The sequence below is a fragment of the Candidozyma duobushaemuli genome, assembly GCF_002926085.2.
Source record: "Candidozyma duobushaemuli strain B09383 chromosome Unknown G_B09383, whole genome shotgun sequence".
Taxonomy (NCBI): Eukaryota; Fungi; Ascomycota; class Pichiomycetes; order Serinales; family Metschnikowiaceae; genus Candidozyma; species Candidozyma duobushaemuli.
In genome coordinates this window covers 182,402-201,785 of record NW_020289896.1, presented here as the reverse complement: position 1 = coordinate 201,785, position 19,384 = coordinate 182,402, and the positions used below count along the sequence as shown (strand labels likewise).

The window sequence follows — 19,384 nt, the reverse complement described above, 5'->3', positions numbered from 1 at the left end:
TTCCGATGGTGATTACTAAGCCTGTGATTCCTCGAGTTAATTGAGTGTGCCAAAAACTACCCCTTTGATATACTCCACGCCTTTGTGAGCATAAACTTTGCAGCCATTATTCTTAGGCCCCGCCGGCTCGTTTCTGGCACACCCGTGCACCACCGTTCTCGCCTGCGCCATCTACTCATCACATACATAAGCACACCCGGATCCAGAACCTTAGACATTTCGATTTTTTTGAGCTAAATGACTGGAGTCGAGAAAGGCAAACGGGATCGTGTTGCCAAGGCATGTGCCACATGCCGAAAGAAAAAGATAAAGTGTAATGGTAAAAACCCATGTGATCATTGCAAGAACCTTAGTCTACCGTGTGAATATCCGAATAACAAACCCAGAAAGTCACGCTCTAAGGTGCTGCTGGAAATGCTTCAGAATAGACTCGATCGTATCGAGCTGCTCATGCACAATATGATTGATCGAATGGGTGGAATGGAGTCTCGGAAAGTGCCTTCACCTTCTCGTGATATTCGTCCTAGTGCCGATGGTCTGTCTACATCTTCTGAGCTGCCTTCTCTGGATGCCAGCTTCAAGGATGAGGATGTTGAGTCTCAGGATTTTCAAATCAACGGCCTGGTTCCCAAACGTACTGCTAGTACATTGCTGCCTGAGAAACGCCCCAGAGATACATTTTTCCAGCAGGCCAAGTCGATCTTGTCGAAAACTATTGACGAGAGCTCTGAAGAGACACAAAGACCGCACCACATTTTACAATACAAGGGTTTGCACTCGGGAATCGTTTTTCTTTTCAGCTCACAGAGTATCGAGTGGATCAAGTCTCGCCTTAGGCCAGAAGACCATAATATTGTGACACCTTTTCAGACGCTTCTTTTTTATTTCAATGCTTGGAAGCAGCTATTCCTGAGTGTTTGGACGGATGTGAAGACCTACCCCAAGGAGGATGTCAAGAAGCTCAAAGAGGGCGTGTACCCTCACGACAAACAGCTCACGTTCGAGCTTCTTAGACAGTACGATTGCATCACTTTGGCAGACTTTATCTGTCCCGTGGAGGAGGTGAAAGCGTTATTCGTCAAGTACTACGCGAATAAGCTGTCTCCCCGACTGAAGAAGCGCCGCTTTTTGTTTTCTGAATTCATGCTTATGAACTTGAGTTTAGCTATTTCGATCTCTGTGGCCATTGACCAGAAGAGCACTGATGTTGTATCTCCCGGGCTTAGTGAATGCCCGAAGCTCGAAGCCATGTCCATTGAACTGCTCGCGACATTGCAAGAAGAGATGTTCCTAAATTCTGTATTTTATTTCCACACTATTAGTGTCGTGAGTGAGGGCATGGTCACCATTCAAGCCCTTTTGTTACTTGCCACCCATTTGGAGACCACTTGGGTTATCACGGATGTCAACTACAGTTTTGTGAGCATGGCGCTGCGATACGCTCAAGAAATAGGCCTTCACCGATTCGAGACTTTCCAGCACTTACCTCAAGAGGAGAGAAATGCTAGAGGTAGACTTTGGGCTGCCGTACAATGCTTTGACGTGGAGATCAGTCACAGAACAGGTAAACCACCATCGGTCAACATGGTGGATGTATCGACTTTGACACCAATGGATCCATGGCATGTCCCTGCGCTTTTGTCAACAAATGAAGTCAAGAAATTGCAGCTACAATGTGGCGCTGAACGTTACTCTTTGGATGAGATTTACGTGCATTTCTATGTTTACAAGCTTTCCCAACTTCGAGCATTTTCCTACTTCCAGCTTTTTAGTGCAACGGTTAAGTACGACAGTCTCAAGACTATTCAAGACATCGTTAGCCTGTTGAATAATGAGTTGGACTCCTACTTGAACGAGATAAAGGAGGAGTATCGCCCAAGACATTACTACGAGCCCCAGTTTAACTCTGTCGTTGAGAGATTTTTCATGGATAGGAAAATGACGAGAGCTGATGATAGTCTTTTATCACTCCATCTTACATTCTTTTATCAGTTGATGACTATCAACAAGGTGCCTTCTCAGATTGAACCAAATGATGGAGCTTTGCCGTATGAAAATACTTGCTACAGGAAATTATCGTGGGAAAGTGCCCGTACTATTCTCCACATAATGAGACGTGTGAATAGGCGCTGTTTACCATTCTTTGGTTTGAATTGGATGATATACTATCCATTTGTTGCTGCTATGAACTTGCTGGCAAAGTGCTTCAATCATTCGGACGATGAAGACAGTTTCAAGGATTTGCAATTGCTCATTGATTTGTCGATGAACTTTTTCAACCACTATAGTCATCAAGCCAATCAACCGTCGACTAGGTTACTTTACTTGAGATTGCATCTTATTGACACCCTTGTGAGAATTCTCTTGAGAATCTGTATCAAGGTTTTTGAGAGCACCACAGGATACGATCTCCTTAGCGGAAATCCTGCTCTCAGAGCTCACTTGGAACATGTCGAAAAGGAGTTCCCGCAATTCTACACTAAGATCAATGACACCACCGATTTGTTGAATCTCATGAATTGCATGCATAACACTCATGAGGTGAAGTTCCGTCAACATAAGTACACTCCGCTGTACGACACATCGTCTAATGCGTCAAACCAAGATTTCACTCCAACTTATATGGAGAACTTTGAAAGTCAATCTCCAAGAAAAAATGATCCCACCCTTTCTAATATAATTCATCCAGTGGATTTCCCCAGCGTGAGGGACTCAGACAGAAAAGATTTTAATATCGACGACGATTTCCTTCTTGCCGCTGTGAACCAGGATTTCCTGAATATTCCTAACTTTTTCTTTGATAATGGGCTTTAATATGTACATAGCATTTACGATCATGATTATATAAAATTAGGTACACCAATTCTTAATTTAACGAGTGCGGATGACACCAGCGGCGATCAACATGTTGATCTTCTTGGCCACTTCTGGGTTTCTCATGTGGTCTTGCAAAGCGGCTGGGTTCTCTCTGGCCTGGCCCAAAATACCTTGCATAACGGGATCCTGCAAGATCTCGACAATCTCTGGGTCCTTTGACACTCTCTCCATGGTCTGCTCTGGGGTCTCGCCCTCGATGGAGGAGAATCTCTGAGACATGGCCTTGTTCAGCAATTGGTCAATCTCAGCCAAGTTCTTTCCTCCGTTCAACTCCTGGTCCTTGGTACGAGCCTCGGTCAAGGTATCAATGACGTGGGAGAATTCCTTCATGGCCAACTGGGCGTTAGCCTTTCTGATGTATGCTCTGATGAAAGTTGGGTCCAACTTGATGGCCTTGTTGCAGTCATCGACGGCATCTGGGAAGGACATTAGCTTGGCCAAAGCGGCAGCTCTGTTGGAGTAGCCTCTAGCGTCCTCTGGAGCTCTCTTGACCATCTCAGTGTAGGCCTTGACGGCGTTAGGCCAGTCGCCCTTGGTGAAGTACTCCTTACCTTCCAATCTAGCCTCCTCGGCCTTTTCAGGGTTCACGTAGCTCTCGGCTTCTCTGGTCTTGATGTCCTTCTGGGTGTTTCTCAACTTGGTCAAGACATCTGGGGTTCTGTGCTCGGTCAACGACTTGTCGAAGAACTTGGCGGCACTCTCCAAGTCATCCTTCTTGAGGTAACAGTTACCAATTCTAGCAAAAGACTTGGCAATGATCTTGTAGTCGGCTCTCATGCCTCTGCCCTCATCGACAGCCTTTTCACAAGTGGCAATGGCAGCATCGTAGTCCTGCTTCTCAAACTCAGCAGCGGCTCTGTTGTTCAAGTAGGTGATGTCCTGGTGAAGCTCCCAGGCCTTGTTGTACTTCTCGATGGCCTCGTCAAACTTTCTCTGCTTGTACAAGGCGTTACCCTCAGCCTTAGCAGCATCGGCATCAGCCTTGGAAGAGTCCTCCATCTCGACATCCTGAGGCTCAGCCTCTGGCTCCTTAGCAGCAGGCTTTGGCTCTTCCTTCTTTGGCTCCTCCTTCTTAGGTTCCCCCTCCTTAGGTTCCTCCTTGGAAGCACCTTCAGTAGGGTTGGACTGGCCAGCCTGGGCCTGTTGAGCAGCATCCTTATCGAACATGTTCAAATCAATGCCCATCAAGACACCCATGATGGTCATCATACGAGGGTCGGAGAGCATGGTCTGCATGCCAGCCTTGGGGTTCTGCTGCAACTGCAAAACCTTGCCCACAAGGTTAGGGTCGTTCATCATTTCAGCGGTCTTGGGGTTCTCCTTCAACTTTTGGATCAAGTTGGGGTCGGAGAACATCTTGCCCAAGCCCATGTCGCCTTCGGCGTTACGGCTTTTTTCGGCCTCCTCAACAGCAGAAAGACCGCTCTTGGCCATGGCATTAGCTGGATCCAACTCCAAGGCCTTGGAGTAGGAAACCTGAGCATCGTCCAAGTTGCCCAAACCGTACTGAGCAGCACCCACACGGTTGTAGCCCTTGGCCCACGTGGAGTTGATTTCCACACATTTCTCGGCGTCCTCGAGAGCCTTACCAAAGTTCTTCAAGGAAGCGTAGCAAGCTGATCTGTTGGAATACAAGACATGGTTGGGCAGTTCGGAAGCTTCAATGGCATTTGAGAACTGCTCGATAGCTTTGTCAAACTCCTTGGCAGCGAAGAATTTGTTACCCTCGGCTTTGTATTCGTCAGCGGACATGGTGGTTTTTTGGTGGTAGTTTCGTGGTGATGCTGGGGAATATATATCTGGACTGTGCGCACCTGTGCATTTCTAGAAGCTTCCGAGACCACCATGAGCAGATACTGGGAGGGTAGGGTCGGGTAAGCTGAAATTAAGATAATAAGAAGAGTGGTTGGTTAGTAAGCTTTAATATGAGTTGATTGATGTCGATACTTCGTTTCTTGTGGTGGTTCATCGCTGTTCTTTATCAGTCCAACCTGAACCTCGTCCTGCTCACCAATCAGCTATAGGTATTCTTCAAGAATAGTTTATTTCAATTGTAAAGTTGAGGGTCTCAAGAATGGCTCGCGGAAATTGCTCTCGTTGATTGTGGTTTCTTGTTCGTTCTTTGCAACCAAAAGTATTTTGCAACCATTGCGCGACCAAACCTTAGCACTTCGGTGAATGCGGGCTCAGTGAAAGGCATGCCAAGTTCAAATTCAGCAACCCTGCAACCAAACATGCCTCCGCGTGCCCTCAAAATGGACCTGTGGCTAACCAGTGGCCAGCCGTTGGGGTATCCCGATTATTGTCCTCTCACCAAGTCGAACCATCGCTCATGCTAAATGTTGAGTCGACCTCCGTATATCTATCTGTTTCCCTGGACCTGGCTCCTGATTTGTTCAAGCGAAGCATTCACAAGCTCGAGTTCGTAGGCTGGTCCGTATCCGTGGCACTTCTCGCTGCCCTTCAACAACTGCATAACGTCGTACATATCAACACCTTCGTAGCCTTCTTCCTCGGCCTTTATCTGCAAATAGTCCCAAACGGCTCCCACCGCAAGCACCTTGCGTCCTGGATTCTCAGGCTGCTCGTAAACCTTGTTCACCGTGTCAGGATTCACATTGTGTTTAGCAACGTCAACCATATGATTAATAAACTCCTCCTGTGAGCTAGGGAAAGAAAACCTCGAGTTTTCAAAGTCAATGCCTCCTGCTGTTGGATCGCCGCCTGAGCGTAGAAGATTCTCGTCCGACTTCGCCAGCTTGATATCCTGAAGCACCTTCAAAAGCTTCTGTCTCTCTTCCTCACTCTGGAGCAACTTCGACTCCAAATCCTTCAATTCCGTTCTCTTTCTTTCACGGAAGGCACGCTGTGCGAGTCTATTATGAGCCTTCTTCTTGATCTTGAGCTCCTCCTCGCTGAGCTCCAGGTCATCCTTGTTCATCACAGCCTCCTCCTTGTCGGTTAAGATCCGTGCGCGAGGCTTCTTCGACTTCCCCTTCTCGTTACCGTAGTCGTTCGGGGACCCCAGGTGCAACGAGCTGTCCGTATTGTTTCCCACACCGTTGGGGTTTTGAGCCCCTTGGTTCCACTGAGAGGCGAGGTTGGCGCCTTCTCTTTCTCCCGAAAGTTGTGTCGAGCTCACAGATTCAGCTCTTAAAAGAGGCTCCTGTGGAACATTGGAAACGTAGTTCATCTGGTAGGCTTCGCCGTTCCCATTGGGGTAACCCTCCACGTAAGCGCCGTTGGGGTGGCCCTGCCACTGAGGAATAGGGGAGGAATGCTGCTGCTTTATATAAGGCGCTGGAGATCCTTGTTCGATATAGGGCTGAGGGGAACCCTGGTACATGGGACCATTTTGTGGAGAGTACTGCTGAAAGTGCACCGGATGGTTCTGATGGTACTGCTGCTGTTCAAAAAGCCGAATGTTTTCTTGATTAAGATCGAGAGGTTGGTCGATATAATCGCAGATGTCGTCCTTGGGACCCTCCTGGGGGAAGGGGTGGTCACCAACGTGGGAATAAGACATGAAATCTGAGATAATGATGGACTTGATTAGATGAAAGGATGATTAGGCCGCACCCGTACCTCTCATACTAAGCCTAGGCCTTACGGCGTAGCCACGGGAGAACGGGGTTTGAGTGCCTTTTTACCGTAGATTCCCTTGTCGTTCCCTTTTGTTTGAATTCCAGATTTATAATCTAGAATTTTTGATTTTGTATGACGGAGTTGCCAGTGCTCGGCGATAGGCTACATTTGGTGATATTGTTGCTGCAAACGGCTGCGAAGAAACACAGGCGGGTTGAATTGCTAGGTGATACTCACGTTTTGGGTTAGTATATATGATGGCTGAAATGACGCCAATAAATATGCCAGCATGTGCTGGGAAAGTCTGTAGTGAATAGGAAGTGTATACTGTGGTCTGGAGCAGCCAGGCGTCCAGACATGGTGAAGCAATGGGGAGTTCAAAAAGGGTCTGCAAAAGCTGTAAATGTCTGTGTTATGTTCTCCAAGATCTTTAAATCTGGGGAATGAAGTGCTTGCAGAGTCTGTGTGGGCCAATCGTAAATCAGCTGATTTAAGCGAACAAGGTTTCCTCAATAAAAAGTCAATCGGGGTAAAAAACTCCATAGTGTGCTTTAAGAGCCCTTGCGTTAAGCAGAGATTTTGCATCGAGAAGGGGCACAAAGAATAACCGACGAGGCACAAGAGGCTTTCTTGCCCGCCGTATGAGGAAACCGTTGGTGCTGGAGTTTAATAAGGTATGCGGCGTGTTGATGTGAGCGGCGGGGGACAACAATGTTGAAGGGTCCTTATTTTATGATAGGGAGATCTGGTCGAGAACTGGAGCTCTGCAGCGGTCAGTTGTGGATTTGTGACTGGAGAGGCTGCTTCTTGTCGTAAAACCAGTATGACTTGGCATGAATTATGCGTAGTTCAAACTGGGCTTTGGACTTCACCAAATGGGAACCGAAAACCAAAATATTGGAGGGCTGGTTCGAGGAATGCCCGCCGAAACTCACATACCAGATCTGGAAGTCTGCCTTTGCGGTGTGCTGCTTCACCTTCGAGATATCGAGGACGCCCGAAAATGCCACAAAAGCCGCAAACTTTGGGATCGAGAACTCACTCCAGTAACGGCCATTCCAAGCCTCAAATTGCTCGATGGCTCTCACTGGGGCATCTTTGGTCAAAGTGACATCTTAAGATGGCACTTCGAAAGCGACAGAGCACTTCCAAAGCGACAGAGCACCGTGTCAAAGGCTCCAGACTCCTTAAAATCATTGAAAATTCTTCAAATGCTCGGAATCTCGAGAATCCAGGCTACTTTCCTGCTCTCACAAGAGTGAGCCACTGGATCTTCTGAAGCACCATCACCACAAGCACACACAAAAACGCCACGCCCGTAAGCACCAAAACAGCGGTCCGTTGCCTCCGCAACTCCTTCATCATCTCCTGCCGCTTCAGCACCTTCCTTGTCCCGGCTTTTTCCGGGTCCTCTGTCACCACAGGCCGGCTTTCCTTGCTCAGTTCAGCATACCCAATGAAATACGGCTCGAGCATCTCGTGAGCCAAATCCGAATGAGCCACGTCGTCAAACGCCTCCGACGCATCCACGCCTCCACAGTCTAGAAGCACCTCCACACCGCCAGGGTGTTCAGTAGCGAAGTTGGTGACATCGTACACCTTGCCATGGATGGTCATCCAGAGGTCCTGGGGCGACGAGTGTTTTCTGATTTCCAGGGCCAGAAGCGTGCGTCCACCAAGGGTGCATTTTGATCGTAGAGCCTCTGCAGCCATGGTAGCAGAGTAGTACGAAAATGGGAACCCTGGGCTGGTGATGGAGTAGCTGGGTCGTGCGCGGCCAGGTCGATTATTGGGTATCCTAGGTTGGGGGTACATTTGCTAGTAATTTGGGAGATTATTTGGGGGAAGCGGGGCAGTGATATATGGTTGAATTTTCAAAAAGAAAGGAGAAATGAATCTTTTGCTATGGTCTGCTGGATCTTCGAAAGTGGTCTGGTGCAGCAGCGCTAAACTATTTGGGATTTCAGGCAGATCTTTGATTTTCAGCGGCTTCGCTGGATAATAATTTTTCACTTGCTTCCAGAAACGAAACCTGCTATAAAATAATTGGAAAAGACGTTATTTTCCCTACTTTATACCAGCCATTTTCCTTCCAGCGCATGTTTCTGTTGTCTTGCGGTTTCTGCTTGGTTTTGCTTGTTTTCTTAGGTTCGCAGGAATGGCTGCAAATGAAGCTTGCGGTGGACCAATGAAATCGTCCAAAACTCGCTTGGATGCTTAGCAATTCCCTCTTTGTTATGACCTCCGTTCGTACGCCCGCCGCCTGCCATTGTTTCAAATCGCTAATTACTAAACCATGGCTGTTCGCAATCGGGTCTATGTTTCTCGGAGTACCCATCCGAGGCGTGCAAATGGGCGACTTTAGGGTATTAGGCTTTGTGTGGGGATACGGCCGGCGACGGGGGTTTCTCAATTTTTTGAATTTCCATTATTTGTAGTAAACAATCCATGAGTTCAAGGGTGATGGCTGGCTGTTGATTGTTGGCCAGACCTCATTGTTCTTGGTCCTAGACCCTCCTCTCACCAGACCACCAGAAACGTCCAAACTTTATATAAGGTTTCGAACTTTGTCTGCTGCAGATCACGTCGCTCAGCTGGTTTGGCCGGGTCTATAGCTACAGCTAATCGAACGAGATGGAGATATCGTAGCCTGACTAAATTGAATTCTGACACAATGCCATTGACAATTGTTGGCCTGCCATCTGTCCGATCGGAGAGAATATGAGCTGGAAGGCACGGATCGATGCATGTAAATAGAGTTCAGAGGCGGGTGAAGGTGAATGTACAGCCTAGACCGGTACCGAGGATGTCAGAGTTAGAGATGGAAAAGCAAACTTTTCAACTTTCAACGGCAAACTTTACTTGATTTAGAAATGGGCTCCGCTACTACGTATACTAGTCACTATAGTCAGCAAGAGCCGCTTGGATTAGCATTAATCGGTTATATACGAGATTGGGCGGTTCTAAGCCAAGAGAACGCCCAGTCCTCGGTGCTGCTTCGCTTGCAACTGCCTAAAGCTCGCTCGTATCGGGGAACAAAAGAGATGGGTTTTTGGAAGTGGTAAAAAATAGCGGGATTTTTGTGAAGCTGGGGTTTTTTTTTCTTGTGTTTGTCTCACAGACAATATGGAACCGTTGTGATGGTTGCTACCTGAGAAGATCCACCCACACTGGCTACCGCAGAAAATCCACAGAACCAAAATCAAAAAATACAAGAGAACATATTTGAAAAATCCACCACATCGCTCAAACTCGTCCACCACGCCATCCCTCGTGTGAGCTTCGCAGCCGTTCAGGGTCCTCTCGAACCCATGTAGTCCCCCACGTACCAAATAATAATATCGCCCCACCCCCAAAAACCGTCTTTGATCCCCCAAAATGCCCTCAACGTCCCCCACCTCTATATATCACCCTCCACTTGCCACACCCCACCGTATCCCCCACGTCTCAACCGTCCCGGTTCGCAGCCGTGCCAATCCACCACAAGCACCTAAACCACCCAAACCAATGAAAATATAAAAATCCCCAATTCCTAAACATCATCTCCCCACCTATAAATTCCACTACCACCTTTCCCCCAAAAGGCCCGGGGACCCTGGATCAAAAGATCCTCCCTGGTGTACCGATGCACCCACATCACCAACGCCCAAGAATTTCTTACCACCATGTCGCTTCCTTCGTCAAAAAAGACCCACAGCGAACGGCACAAGCAGATTTTGAAGCTGCTCCTCCGTGAGCCGGCTAACAAGTCCTGTGCCGATTGCAAAACCGCCCAACACCCCCGCTGGGCTTCCTGGAACCTCGGTTGTTTTGTGTGTATTCGTTGCTCTGGAATCCACAGATCTATGGGCACACACATCTCCAGGGTAAAATCGGTGGATCTCGACGCCTGGACAGACGAACAGGTAGAGCTGATGTTGAAGTGGGGGAACGCCAAAAGCAATGGTTACTGGGAAGCCAAGCTTCCTGAGGGCTACATTCCAGACGGCCTGAAGATCGAAAACTTCATCAGAACCAAGTACGATATGAAGAAGTGGGCTGGGCCCGGAGCGCCTAATGCCGGTAACGTGGCTCCTAAGGCTGCGCCAGTGGTGAATAGCAACTCTGGAAGCTCGTCGTCCGCCTCGGTGTTGAATCAACCAAGACCAGCAAATCAGGGTTCCCAGCCAAGAACTGCAAGAGCTCCTCCGCTGGAGCTGCTTCTAGACGATGACTGGGGAACGTTCTCGCTGGCTCTGCCTTCCCCAGCAGCCAAACCAGCGTCGATCGCTACTAGAGGATCCACTCAGCTGCTTCCAGCTCAAACAAAGCCTCAACCTCAGGTACCAAAGCAGCTCCAAACTCAGGAAACGGCGCCTCCAGTGCCTCAGAAGAACGGCCGCACGGACCTAAAAAAGCTGATCTTGTCGCTCTACTCGCTGCCCTCTTCGTCCAACTCAAACGTTTCGCTGTTCTCCAGCAGCCAGACATTCCAGGCTCCACCGACCCAAAGAGCGCCACAGCAGCAGAACACAGGCTCCTTGGGCGACCTTGCTGGCCTCTACTCCCAAACTCCCGTTTCCACTCCTGCTCCTCGTGAACCGGTCAACCAGCTTTCGGACTCTTTGCATGGCTTGAGCTTTACGTCGCCAAGCTTGAACCAACCCAAGCCCCAGGAGCCCAAGCGTTCCACCCAGGCTCCTCCCAAGCCTGCGCAAAAGTCTCCGTGGGAAAGCAACAATAGCATCAACGAATGGTCATCGCCAATTCCCTCGCTGAACCTGCCCCCGCCATCCAACGAATGGGCCCAAGCCAGCGTGCTTCCTAAAACCACCATTGGAGCGGCTACGCCAGGCCAGTTCAGCTCCACGTTTGACGACGACTTGTTCAAGAACGTGTGGAGCTGAGCGTCTACTAGTTTACGGCTGGTACACTATCTAGTGGATCTAATCATGCATACACAAGACATCCAATTGTCAACACATCAGTGGCCACCGGTGGTGGGCAAGCCAACGTAGACCTTGAAGGAGTCGTAGATCAACCACTGGAATCCGGTCAAGGTACCGACCATGACGATTCTGACGGGCAAACCGTTCCAGATACCCTTGAAGCCGATCTGGCCATAGATCCTCTTCAAAGCTTTACCCAAGCTTTCGCTGGAATCCTTGTTTGAACTGATTTTCGAAACCATCACATCTGCTGGGTGGGACACCACAGCACAAGCAATACCAGCAATGTAACCACCAACAAAAGAAACACCGGTTTGCTGGACTGAGGTGTAAGCAGACGCGGGCTTTCCAAGGTACTGGTAGATCAATTCCACACATTTTTCAAAAGAACTGAACTTCACCATGGTGTAAGGGATCTGTCTAGCCCACAATGGGCCAATTCCCTTGTACAACCCGCCCCAGCCTTCGGCTTTGTAGATTTTCGAGAAACCGTCAAACACGTTGTTGGCGTACGGAGGAATCGTTGTTTGGGTCTTGACTTTGATGGTTTCAAATGGACACAACATGATATCGGCAAGAAACTCAGCCGATGCCGAGGCAGCAAGGTAAACTGGGGCCTTGTACTTCGCAAACGTCTCGGGACCAACCACGTCGCTGTAAGTTTTTTTGAAGTACTCGTAGAAACCGTACTTACCGGCACCCTGCAAAGAGTAACCGATGAAAGTTGCACCCAACCCGGTGAAAACAGAGTCACCCTTGGTTTTGATGATCTTCTTCCAGCCATCGATGTTCGACTTGTAGAGCAGCGAGTCCACCTGACGACGACATTTGACAAGATCAAGAGGGGTCACTGACGAGTGGGTAGGACCACAAGCAATGATACCTCCCAACGTACAAGCAGCATAGTACTCGTTGGTGAAAAGCTGGATCCCCTTTTTAGGGGGTTCTGGCTCGGAGGTTCCAGTGACCTTTTTCAATTGGTCCTGAACAGGCTGCACAATGGCTTCGGTGATGGTGTCTTTACCCATAAGAAAGAAGGTGGTTGATGGTGGAAAGATTGCTACCGGGCCCCCCGGATAAATAGGGCGGTTTTCGGCTGCAGGAAGATCCTGGCAATCGGGCCGACGGTGGGGGAAGAGCCGCTCGGAGAATTGGCGTACTCAGCCGATTTGAGTTTTTTAATGATTTTTTGTTTTTGCTTTATTTTTCATTTTGCTGTATGTTTGTTGGCCTCGGAGTCGGAGTGATTTTCCTTCTCAAGTGCACTTGACGTTCGTGCGGCGGATTCTTTGCAGCCGCGATAAGCGGGGCACCCGCAGAGTGGGTCGAGCAGGTGGGGGTGAACAACGACATTTGAGATATTATTGGGGGATGATTGGGGGATGATTGGGGGATGCGGACTTGGTGTGAACTGTCAATTGAGGGAATGGTGGAAGTTGGTGGTGGGGTGCAGTGGAAGCGAGTCGGTAAAGTCCGATGGCGATGTAGGAAAGGTGCACAATTGGCCCCGATGAGGATAATATTCATTGATTTGCATTTTTGGTATAAATTATCAAAGGGTAATGGACGTTTGGATGTGTATGACAGGTTTGACTGGGTTGACTGGTTGGCTGTTGTGAGGCTGATAGACAAGGATTTAAATTACCTCGGATTTAAATTACCTCGTTTTCAAATGGGGCAATTCTAAGATCACCTCAGTGTTCAGTGATATTCTGGATAATATGGACTTGAAACTGACAATCTCACTGGTGATTGCGTTATTGGTTAATCTTGCTCCCATTAGATCAATTTGGACCAATCATACTAATAGGAAGACGTCAGAACGATTGATACAAGCTTAACGCCAAGTGTGTCAGATATCAAACATAGATGAGGAAGGTCCCGGCTGGAGCTAGTTTCCTGATTTGAAGAAGGACACTAGGTGATACACGGTATAACAGGAAACTCACGGTTTCTCAGATATCAAGAGAACCGCTTTAGGGAATTTCCTATTAACGTAAAAGCAGATCACAACAAACTCTATCTATGTTCTAGTATTTATGTGCTTTTAGTCCTCTTAGTGTAGAAGTAAGATATCTAAGTGTTATTCGTATTTACTAGGATGCATCCGAGCGTCCTAACACATACGTTATCAAGTACGCTCAGTATTCCAGCATGCCTATCTATATATCTTAATAGTCTAATTGAAGCTGAGATTTTCTTTTGCTAACGAATCTGGATATCACTCGTGTGGGTGCAACTACTCACACGACTGATGCAATGGCTGCAAAATGTACATTTGTGGCATCTCTCAAAAGCCACTTGATCCAGATGATGTCATCGTGGACACAGCCAGGATCGCCTTGATAAGGATTTAAAGGGCCACCTGACAATCTGATACGGTTTCAAAGTAAAGTGCAAACCTCATTAGGTTAGGCTGTCACTTGCATGAGCGCTACGAAGCTTATTTCGCAGCTTTTTCACTTTTCTGCCAATATACCTCTTTGTGATTGGCTTTTATCAGCTCGCTAACAACTACCGTTTGGAGACAAGGCAGAAAAGGAGAGGAAGAGCGATAAGTGCTAGAAATACTGATCGTCTTGGATCATCCTGGTTCAAATCCTCCAGTCACCTTCCTATTGGAGTAACCCGCCCATTACAGTAACGAGGTAGGTGAAAGTAGGGCAGATTCTTCAAAGTAAACTAAATAAGAGAATGAATTGAGCACTTTGTATTTAATGAGGTGAAATCGAAGCCCTGAAGGTATTTTTCAAATTTTCATCTCGACATATGCTCATCTCTCGGCATCTATTGTCCGATACGTCATCGGTAACACTTCTAGGGAATTCCACAAAACTCCTCTCAGTTCCCTCATCCAAATGAATCTTTTATTTCTTACAGTTGCAATCCATCTCTTATATCACTTTTGTCATTTCGTCCCCTCGCCCTCCACTTCCTAAAAGACGTCACTGCTTTTCGCTGATCGCTAAAAACTACTGCGCAGATCTCAACACATCCAGCAAGAACAAGCACGCCATAGTGAAAAGGCACTACCACCGTGGATTTCTTAAATTACAGTAATCTTCAATGGATGTCTCCCCCAAAGTATCCCCCAATTCCCACTTCATGCCCCCACACGTCCCCACTCTCCTCTCATCCTCCAACAACCTTTGCAGCCAGTTGCGACACCTCCATAACACATCCACCCCAGAACCACCAAACCCACCGTAGATCCGCAACCACCCCCTTCGTCTCGCTTCCCCTCACTGATAAACCAATATAAATACCCCGGTTTCCCCATTCCCACCTCCCACCTTCCTCCATATGAACACCCAAGCACCCGTGCCCCATCAACCTCACCAACCACAACCACATCCTCTTTTATGAGTGACGGAGACAACGACATCCTGGACGTTGTGCAGGGCGTGGATCTCGAGCTTCGGCATGAGCGGACCCTGTTTCCCGTGACCCATAAGGTCCAGGCACTCGGCTTGGTTAAGCCTCCGTTTATCACCACAATGTCCGAGTACCAACTCGTCACGTTGGCTGGAGCTGCTCTGGGGTTTTTGGCCGGTGTTGTCGTGTGTCCGTTGGACGTGGTGAAGACTAGAATTCAAGCCCAGGGTAAGCTGAATCGCTATGGTCTGTTTGTTCATGCTTTTGGCAAAATCATCAGAGAAGAAGGTGTCAAGGGCTTGTATAGGGGCGTGGTTCCCGTGACTATAGGCTACCTTCCGACGTGGACCATCTACTTCACCGTTTACGAGCGGGCCAAGCGGTTTTATCCTCGGTTTTTGAGAGAACATCTTGGCATTCAGAAAGACTGGCTCAATCACTTTGCAGCATCCTTAACAGCAGGCTCTGCTTCCTCTATAGCCGTCAATCCTATCTGGGTGGTGAAGACCCGCCTTATGCTTCAGACTGGCTCTGAAAAAGTCTACTACAAAAGCACCCTCGACGCTTTCAAGACAATGTACCGCAACGAAGGACTTCGTGTTTTCTACAGCGGGCTTTTGCCGTCGCTATTCGGCTTGATCCACGTCGGCATCCATTTCCCTGTTTACGAGGCATTGAAGAGAGCGTTGCATGTCAGCGATCTGAGCCAAATCTCCCACGGCAGCTACCACAAACTCTGGCGACTCATTGCTGCCTCCACCATATCCAAGGTTATCGCGTCAACCGTGACGTATCCCCATGAAATACTACGAACAAAAATGCAGATGCAACGAGAGGGTGATGCGCCGTCGGTTTCGGTGCGCAAGTGGATTAAGACTATTTACAAAAAGGAAGGCGCTGGCGGGTTTTACGCCGGGTACTTGACCAATTTGGCCAGAACCTTGCCTGCCTCGGCAGTCACACTCGTCAGTTTCGAGTACTTCAAAACGTATTTGTTGGAAATCAGCGGCAAGGTGTAGTCGCCATTGCATAGCAGGGCGTGTCCCTGAGTATATTCATTTTGTACGATTGATTCGTACGCCTAATAGGAGTACCGGAAGTGGATGTTCTTCATATCCGTCAAATCCAAGAACTGGTAGTGGGGGCCCTTCTCGGCGACCCACTGCTCCTTCTCCTCCTTGGTGATTCCATCTCGTTGCTTGTTCTCGTGGCGTGAGATGTAGCTCACCAAGAGAACGATAGGAATACAGACACACTCAATGACCAAAAGAGTGATTTTCGCCCGGAGGTAGCGGGGAGCGTCGCCTGCTCTAAAAAGCTGCGGCCCGATCAAGCAACCCACGGCATAGAAGACCATGGTGACACAGTTTCTCACCACACGCTTGGTGTAACCGGCGGTGTTCGCTGAGTTCCACGAGTATATCATCGTGATCACGCAGGTGCCCACGTTGATTAGATAGACGGCTAAGAGCTGGCCGATTTTGTCGTAACTTGCAACAAGCACAATGTAGCCTATGATGGCTGGAACGAGCATAGAAATAAAGATCAAGTTGCGGAAGCGGCCTTTGAAGTGGGCGCACAAGTAGGTGCCCATCACGATAGCTATGATGGTAGATACACCAAGGGGCATTTGCATAAGAGCTGCTTCTTTATTGGTGAAACCGATATTTGCGATAATCTGAACGGAAAACGTCAAAACAGCACCGGTGGGTATCATGGAAAGCAAGGTCAATGCAAGAAAAACGTACGTGTGCTTATCGTAGATGAAAAGCTCTTTTACTTGGTCCCATTTGAAGGTGTATGTTTCTGTTCCGGTGTGGTTCGCTTCGATATTTTCCAAAACGACGAGTTTTTCATCATGAGTTAAAAACTTGCATTTGACAGGAGAGTCAGGAACGAAAATAGCCACTAGGATACCGTAACCCAGGGTTACCACGCCCATCACCAAGTAGAAGATCTGCCAACCTTGGAACTCTGTGGAATTGACGTGCTGAAATGCAAAAGAAAGAAGTCCTCCAATAATAGTAGAAAATCCAGCCTGGCATGTCCACCAACAAAACCGTCTAAGCTGCTGACTTTGGTTGTACCACATGCCTGTAATTAAAACACAACCTGGAGCCACACATGCTTCAAACAACCCTAGAAGCACTCTGACCACCATCAAGGATGCATAGCTTTTCAGAAAAGCATGACCAATAATGACGATGCCCCAGCAGAAGATGTTGAAACTAAGAAGCTTAGCAGCTGGGAGTTTCTGGAAAAGATATGCGCTTATGGGCTCTCCAACAATGAACCCCACAAAAAAGATGGTACCCAAATCGGAGAACTGGTTCAGGCCCTCTTTCAAGTAGTCTTTGATACCCATGACACCAGCATAGTTAAGCAAGGACTTGTCGATAAATTGAAGAAAGTAGATTCCGCACAAGAACCAGGAGACCCTGGGATCGACTTTGCGGTAGATCTTGTCGAGGGAGGTTTTTTCCGAGTCCAGGCACTTGTGTGCATTAGCGAGATCGTATGCAGCGTCGACCATGGTAAGGCTGAAATAGCGGAAAAACTTTTGGTATTTAACGGTGAGTTTTGTGGATGATAATGCCTCGCACAGGGGCCGTGTAAGCGCATATGCGAGATCTATAGCCTTACGGGGGACCCGTTCGCACCCGTACACCAGCAGGGTCGAAATCTCGAAATCGGTGAACCAGGCCCGAACAATAGGGTGGGCAAAGTGAAAAAAGTGATGATTTTGGAGGGTTTGACGGGTTGGCTGGACTGGCAAAATTTTGCCAATATTCGTTGATTTTCTGTCCCGAAACTCGCACTTCTCATTGCCCGTTCACTAAGGACCCCCAAGAGCATGCAGTAAGGGCGGTCCCCGTTTGCAGTCAAAACCACTTTTTCTGACTCTGTCACAATTTCGCCAAACTCGCCCTTTTCGCCCCACCCCCGACCTCGCTTATAGTTGGAGTCCAGTGGTGGATGACCCCTGAAAGCCCTTGCAGAAATGCCCAGATGCAGCTACGGCGGCCTTTCGCCGAAACGGCGAAATGAGATTTCACAAATGTGACTAAAATATTTAACCAAGCATTCTGGCCGTCTTGGCTGGCGATCTTTGATGAAAAGGGAAATGGCCTTTAGGCATAACAAAGCAGGTCGATGCATGTTTTAGACTGCGGCCCATCGGAGTTTTTCCCCAGGCATCCAAAGTAACATGGAAGAGTGCACTGTAGTTTGAAGCTAAGTTGTTTTTGGTGAGTCTGGCCATTTTCCAATTCATGAGAAGAGTTTGAAATTGGTCTTTGAATATTTTTCGATTCACTCCCAATTCAAAAAGGCTGCCGGATTCTTGCTGGGAACATGCCGTCTGCACGGTCACCCCCACAGCCAACCACAGCGATGAAGTTGGAGTTTTTTCGCATCTTGGGTGTCTCAGATTCCTGGGCCGATATTGTTGAAGCGGCATTATGCTTGAATGTCTGTGGATGCGAGGTTGGTCCACTTTTTGAAATTCGAGAAATTTATTTTCTTAGTTACCTAGGGCAATCTTTGACATAGTCTAGAGGCACCTGTTCAGGGCACTTGCCCAGACCCTGGTCCTGTACGGCTGAGAGCTGACAGAAGAATTGCACAACTTTCGTCCCATGACTTTTGTGACTTTTATGTCTCGTTTTTTTCTTTTTTATCGATTATTCAACGAAGAGGACGAAAGGATAACTTCCTCCCAAAACCCAGTTTCAAGACCTACCCCTTAATGTATTTTCACCAGAAGCTAGGAGCTGCAACCTTCCTCTACAGCTCAAGCCAGAGTCTAAGCCGCTGCTGAACTTCAATACTTCAGATCAGTTTTTTTATCAGTTCATGTCATCGTCCTTTCGGATCAACCACAGAATAACGATCCGTTTCTCGAACCGTAGGATACTGTGTTCAGCACCTCCCCTGTTCTGCACTTGTTACCCCTGGTAGACTACCGGACTTATCCGGATTTATCTGTTTCTGCCCAATAGCGTAAGCCGAGGGCTTATTACGAAAGTCGGCTTGAAAACAGCCATGATCAGCAGCACCGCAGGAGAGGGGACGAGCGAAGTACGGCGACGACGTGAGGTTGATCTGGAACAAACTAAAAAAGGCAAGTTGCTGGGGCGATGTCATGCCGAGGAAGAAACTGGGGTGTCTCAAAAACACATTTAAGCTTTTGAGCTCCTCGCTTTCTGCTGCAGTCCAGACAGGGGAGACACCAGCCACACGCAAGGGAGTGCCGGGGAATTGCGGGTACATTGGCCGCGAGCTGTTTGGGGGGTCCAAACCCCGAGCTTGTGAGCGGTGGGGTGACCGAGTCGGGCCCGTGCCCCCGCCTTCCGTAAACGGGCCAGGCCGGCGCTCTCGGCGTTAAGAACAAGCGAGGCTCCGCTTCACAGGCATGTTCTCTTACTTTCGGCAAACCTCTCCTTCCACTTTAAACTGCCATACTGAGCACCTCGACGGAGAAGAAGCCGGCGAATCAGATTGTGTAGGTGCATCATGCATGCGCGCACTAGCTGAGGAACGAAGGATAAAATATTATCATACATTCGCCTGTGCGTCGCCGTGCATGAGAACCTTGCATGATGCGTCGCGCTGGCCAC

The 19,384-nt window shown here is 48.4% G+C and overlaps 8 protein-coding genes across 8 annotated transcripts; 3 read left to right on the top strand and 5 right to left on the bottom strand. All coding sequences in view use genetic code 12, as the record gives it.

Annotated features, from left to right (window-relative positions):
• Positions 1-414: 414 nt before the first annotated feature.
• Positions 415-2,814, top strand: CXQ87_005089 (fungal specific transcription factor domain-containing protein; the record flags this gene model as incomplete). The annotated part of the gene is made up of 1 exon (XM_025483518.1): positions 415-2,814. One exon carries the CDS (start codon positions 415-417, stop codon positions 2,812-2,814), a length of 2,400 nt encoding a protein of 799 aa, XP_025335753.1.
• Positions 2,815-2,871: 57 nt separating this feature from the next.
• Positions 2,872-4,629, bottom strand: STI1 (Hsp90 cochaperone; the record flags this gene model as incomplete). The annotated part of the gene is made up of 1 exon (XM_025483517.1): positions 2,872-4,629. The coding sequence occupies one exon, from the start codon at positions 4,627-4,629 to the stop codon at positions 2,872-2,874; it is 1,758 nt and encodes a 585-aa protein (XP_025335752.1).
• Positions 4,630-5,239: 610 nt separating this feature from the next.
• Positions 5,240-6,403, bottom strand: FCR3 (Fcr3p; the record flags this gene model as incomplete). The annotated part of the gene is made up of 1 exon (XM_025483516.1): positions 5,240-6,403. One exon carries the CDS (start codon positions 6,401-6,403, stop codon positions 5,240-5,242), a length of 1,164 nt encoding a protein of 387 aa, XP_025335751.1.
• An 832-nt stretch (positions 6,404-7,235) lies between these two features.
• CXQ87_005086 (uncharacterized protein) lies at positions 7,236-8,175 on the bottom strand (the record flags this gene model as incomplete). The annotated part of the gene is made up of 3 exons (XM_025483515.1): positions 7,236-7,576; positions 7,609-7,667; positions 7,703-8,175. The coding sequence occupies 3 exons, from the start codon at positions 8,173-8,175 to the stop codon at positions 7,236-7,238; spliced, it is 873 nt and encodes a 290-aa protein (XP_025335750.1).
• Positions 8,176-10,127: 1,952 nt separating this feature from the next.
• AGE2 (Age2p) lies at positions 10,128-11,348 on the top strand (the record flags this gene model as incomplete). The annotated part of the gene is made up of 1 exon (XM_025483514.1): positions 10,128-11,348. One exon carries the CDS (start codon positions 10,128-10,130, stop codon positions 11,346-11,348), a length of 1,221 nt encoding a protein of 406 aa, XP_025335749.1.
• Positions 11,349-11,425: 77 nt separating this feature from the next.
• CXQ87_005084 (Cu/Pi carrier) lies at positions 11,426-12,418 on the bottom strand (the record flags this gene model as incomplete). Its single annotated transcript, XM_025483513.1, has 1 exon — positions 11,426-12,418. One exon carries the CDS (start codon positions 12,416-12,418, stop codon positions 11,426-11,428), a length of 993 nt encoding a protein of 330 aa, XP_025335748.1.
• Positions 12,419-14,752: 2,334 nt separating this feature from the next.
• On the top strand, positions 14,753-15,784 carry CXQ87_005083 (NAD+ transporter; the record flags this gene model as incomplete). The annotated part of the gene is made up of 1 exon (XM_025483512.1): positions 14,753-15,784. One exon carries the CDS (start codon positions 14,753-14,755, stop codon positions 15,782-15,784), a length of 1,032 nt encoding a protein of 343 aa, XP_025335747.1.
• Positions 15,785-15,846: 62 nt separating this feature from the next.
• Positions 15,847-17,298, bottom strand: CXQ87_005082 (uncharacterized protein; the record flags this gene model as incomplete). The annotated part of the gene is made up of 1 exon (XM_025483511.1): positions 15,847-17,298. The coding sequence occupies one exon, from the start codon at positions 17,296-17,298 to the stop codon at positions 15,847-15,849; it is 1,452 nt and encodes a 483-aa protein (XP_025335746.1).
• Positions 17,299-19,384: the final 2,086 nt, after the last annotated feature.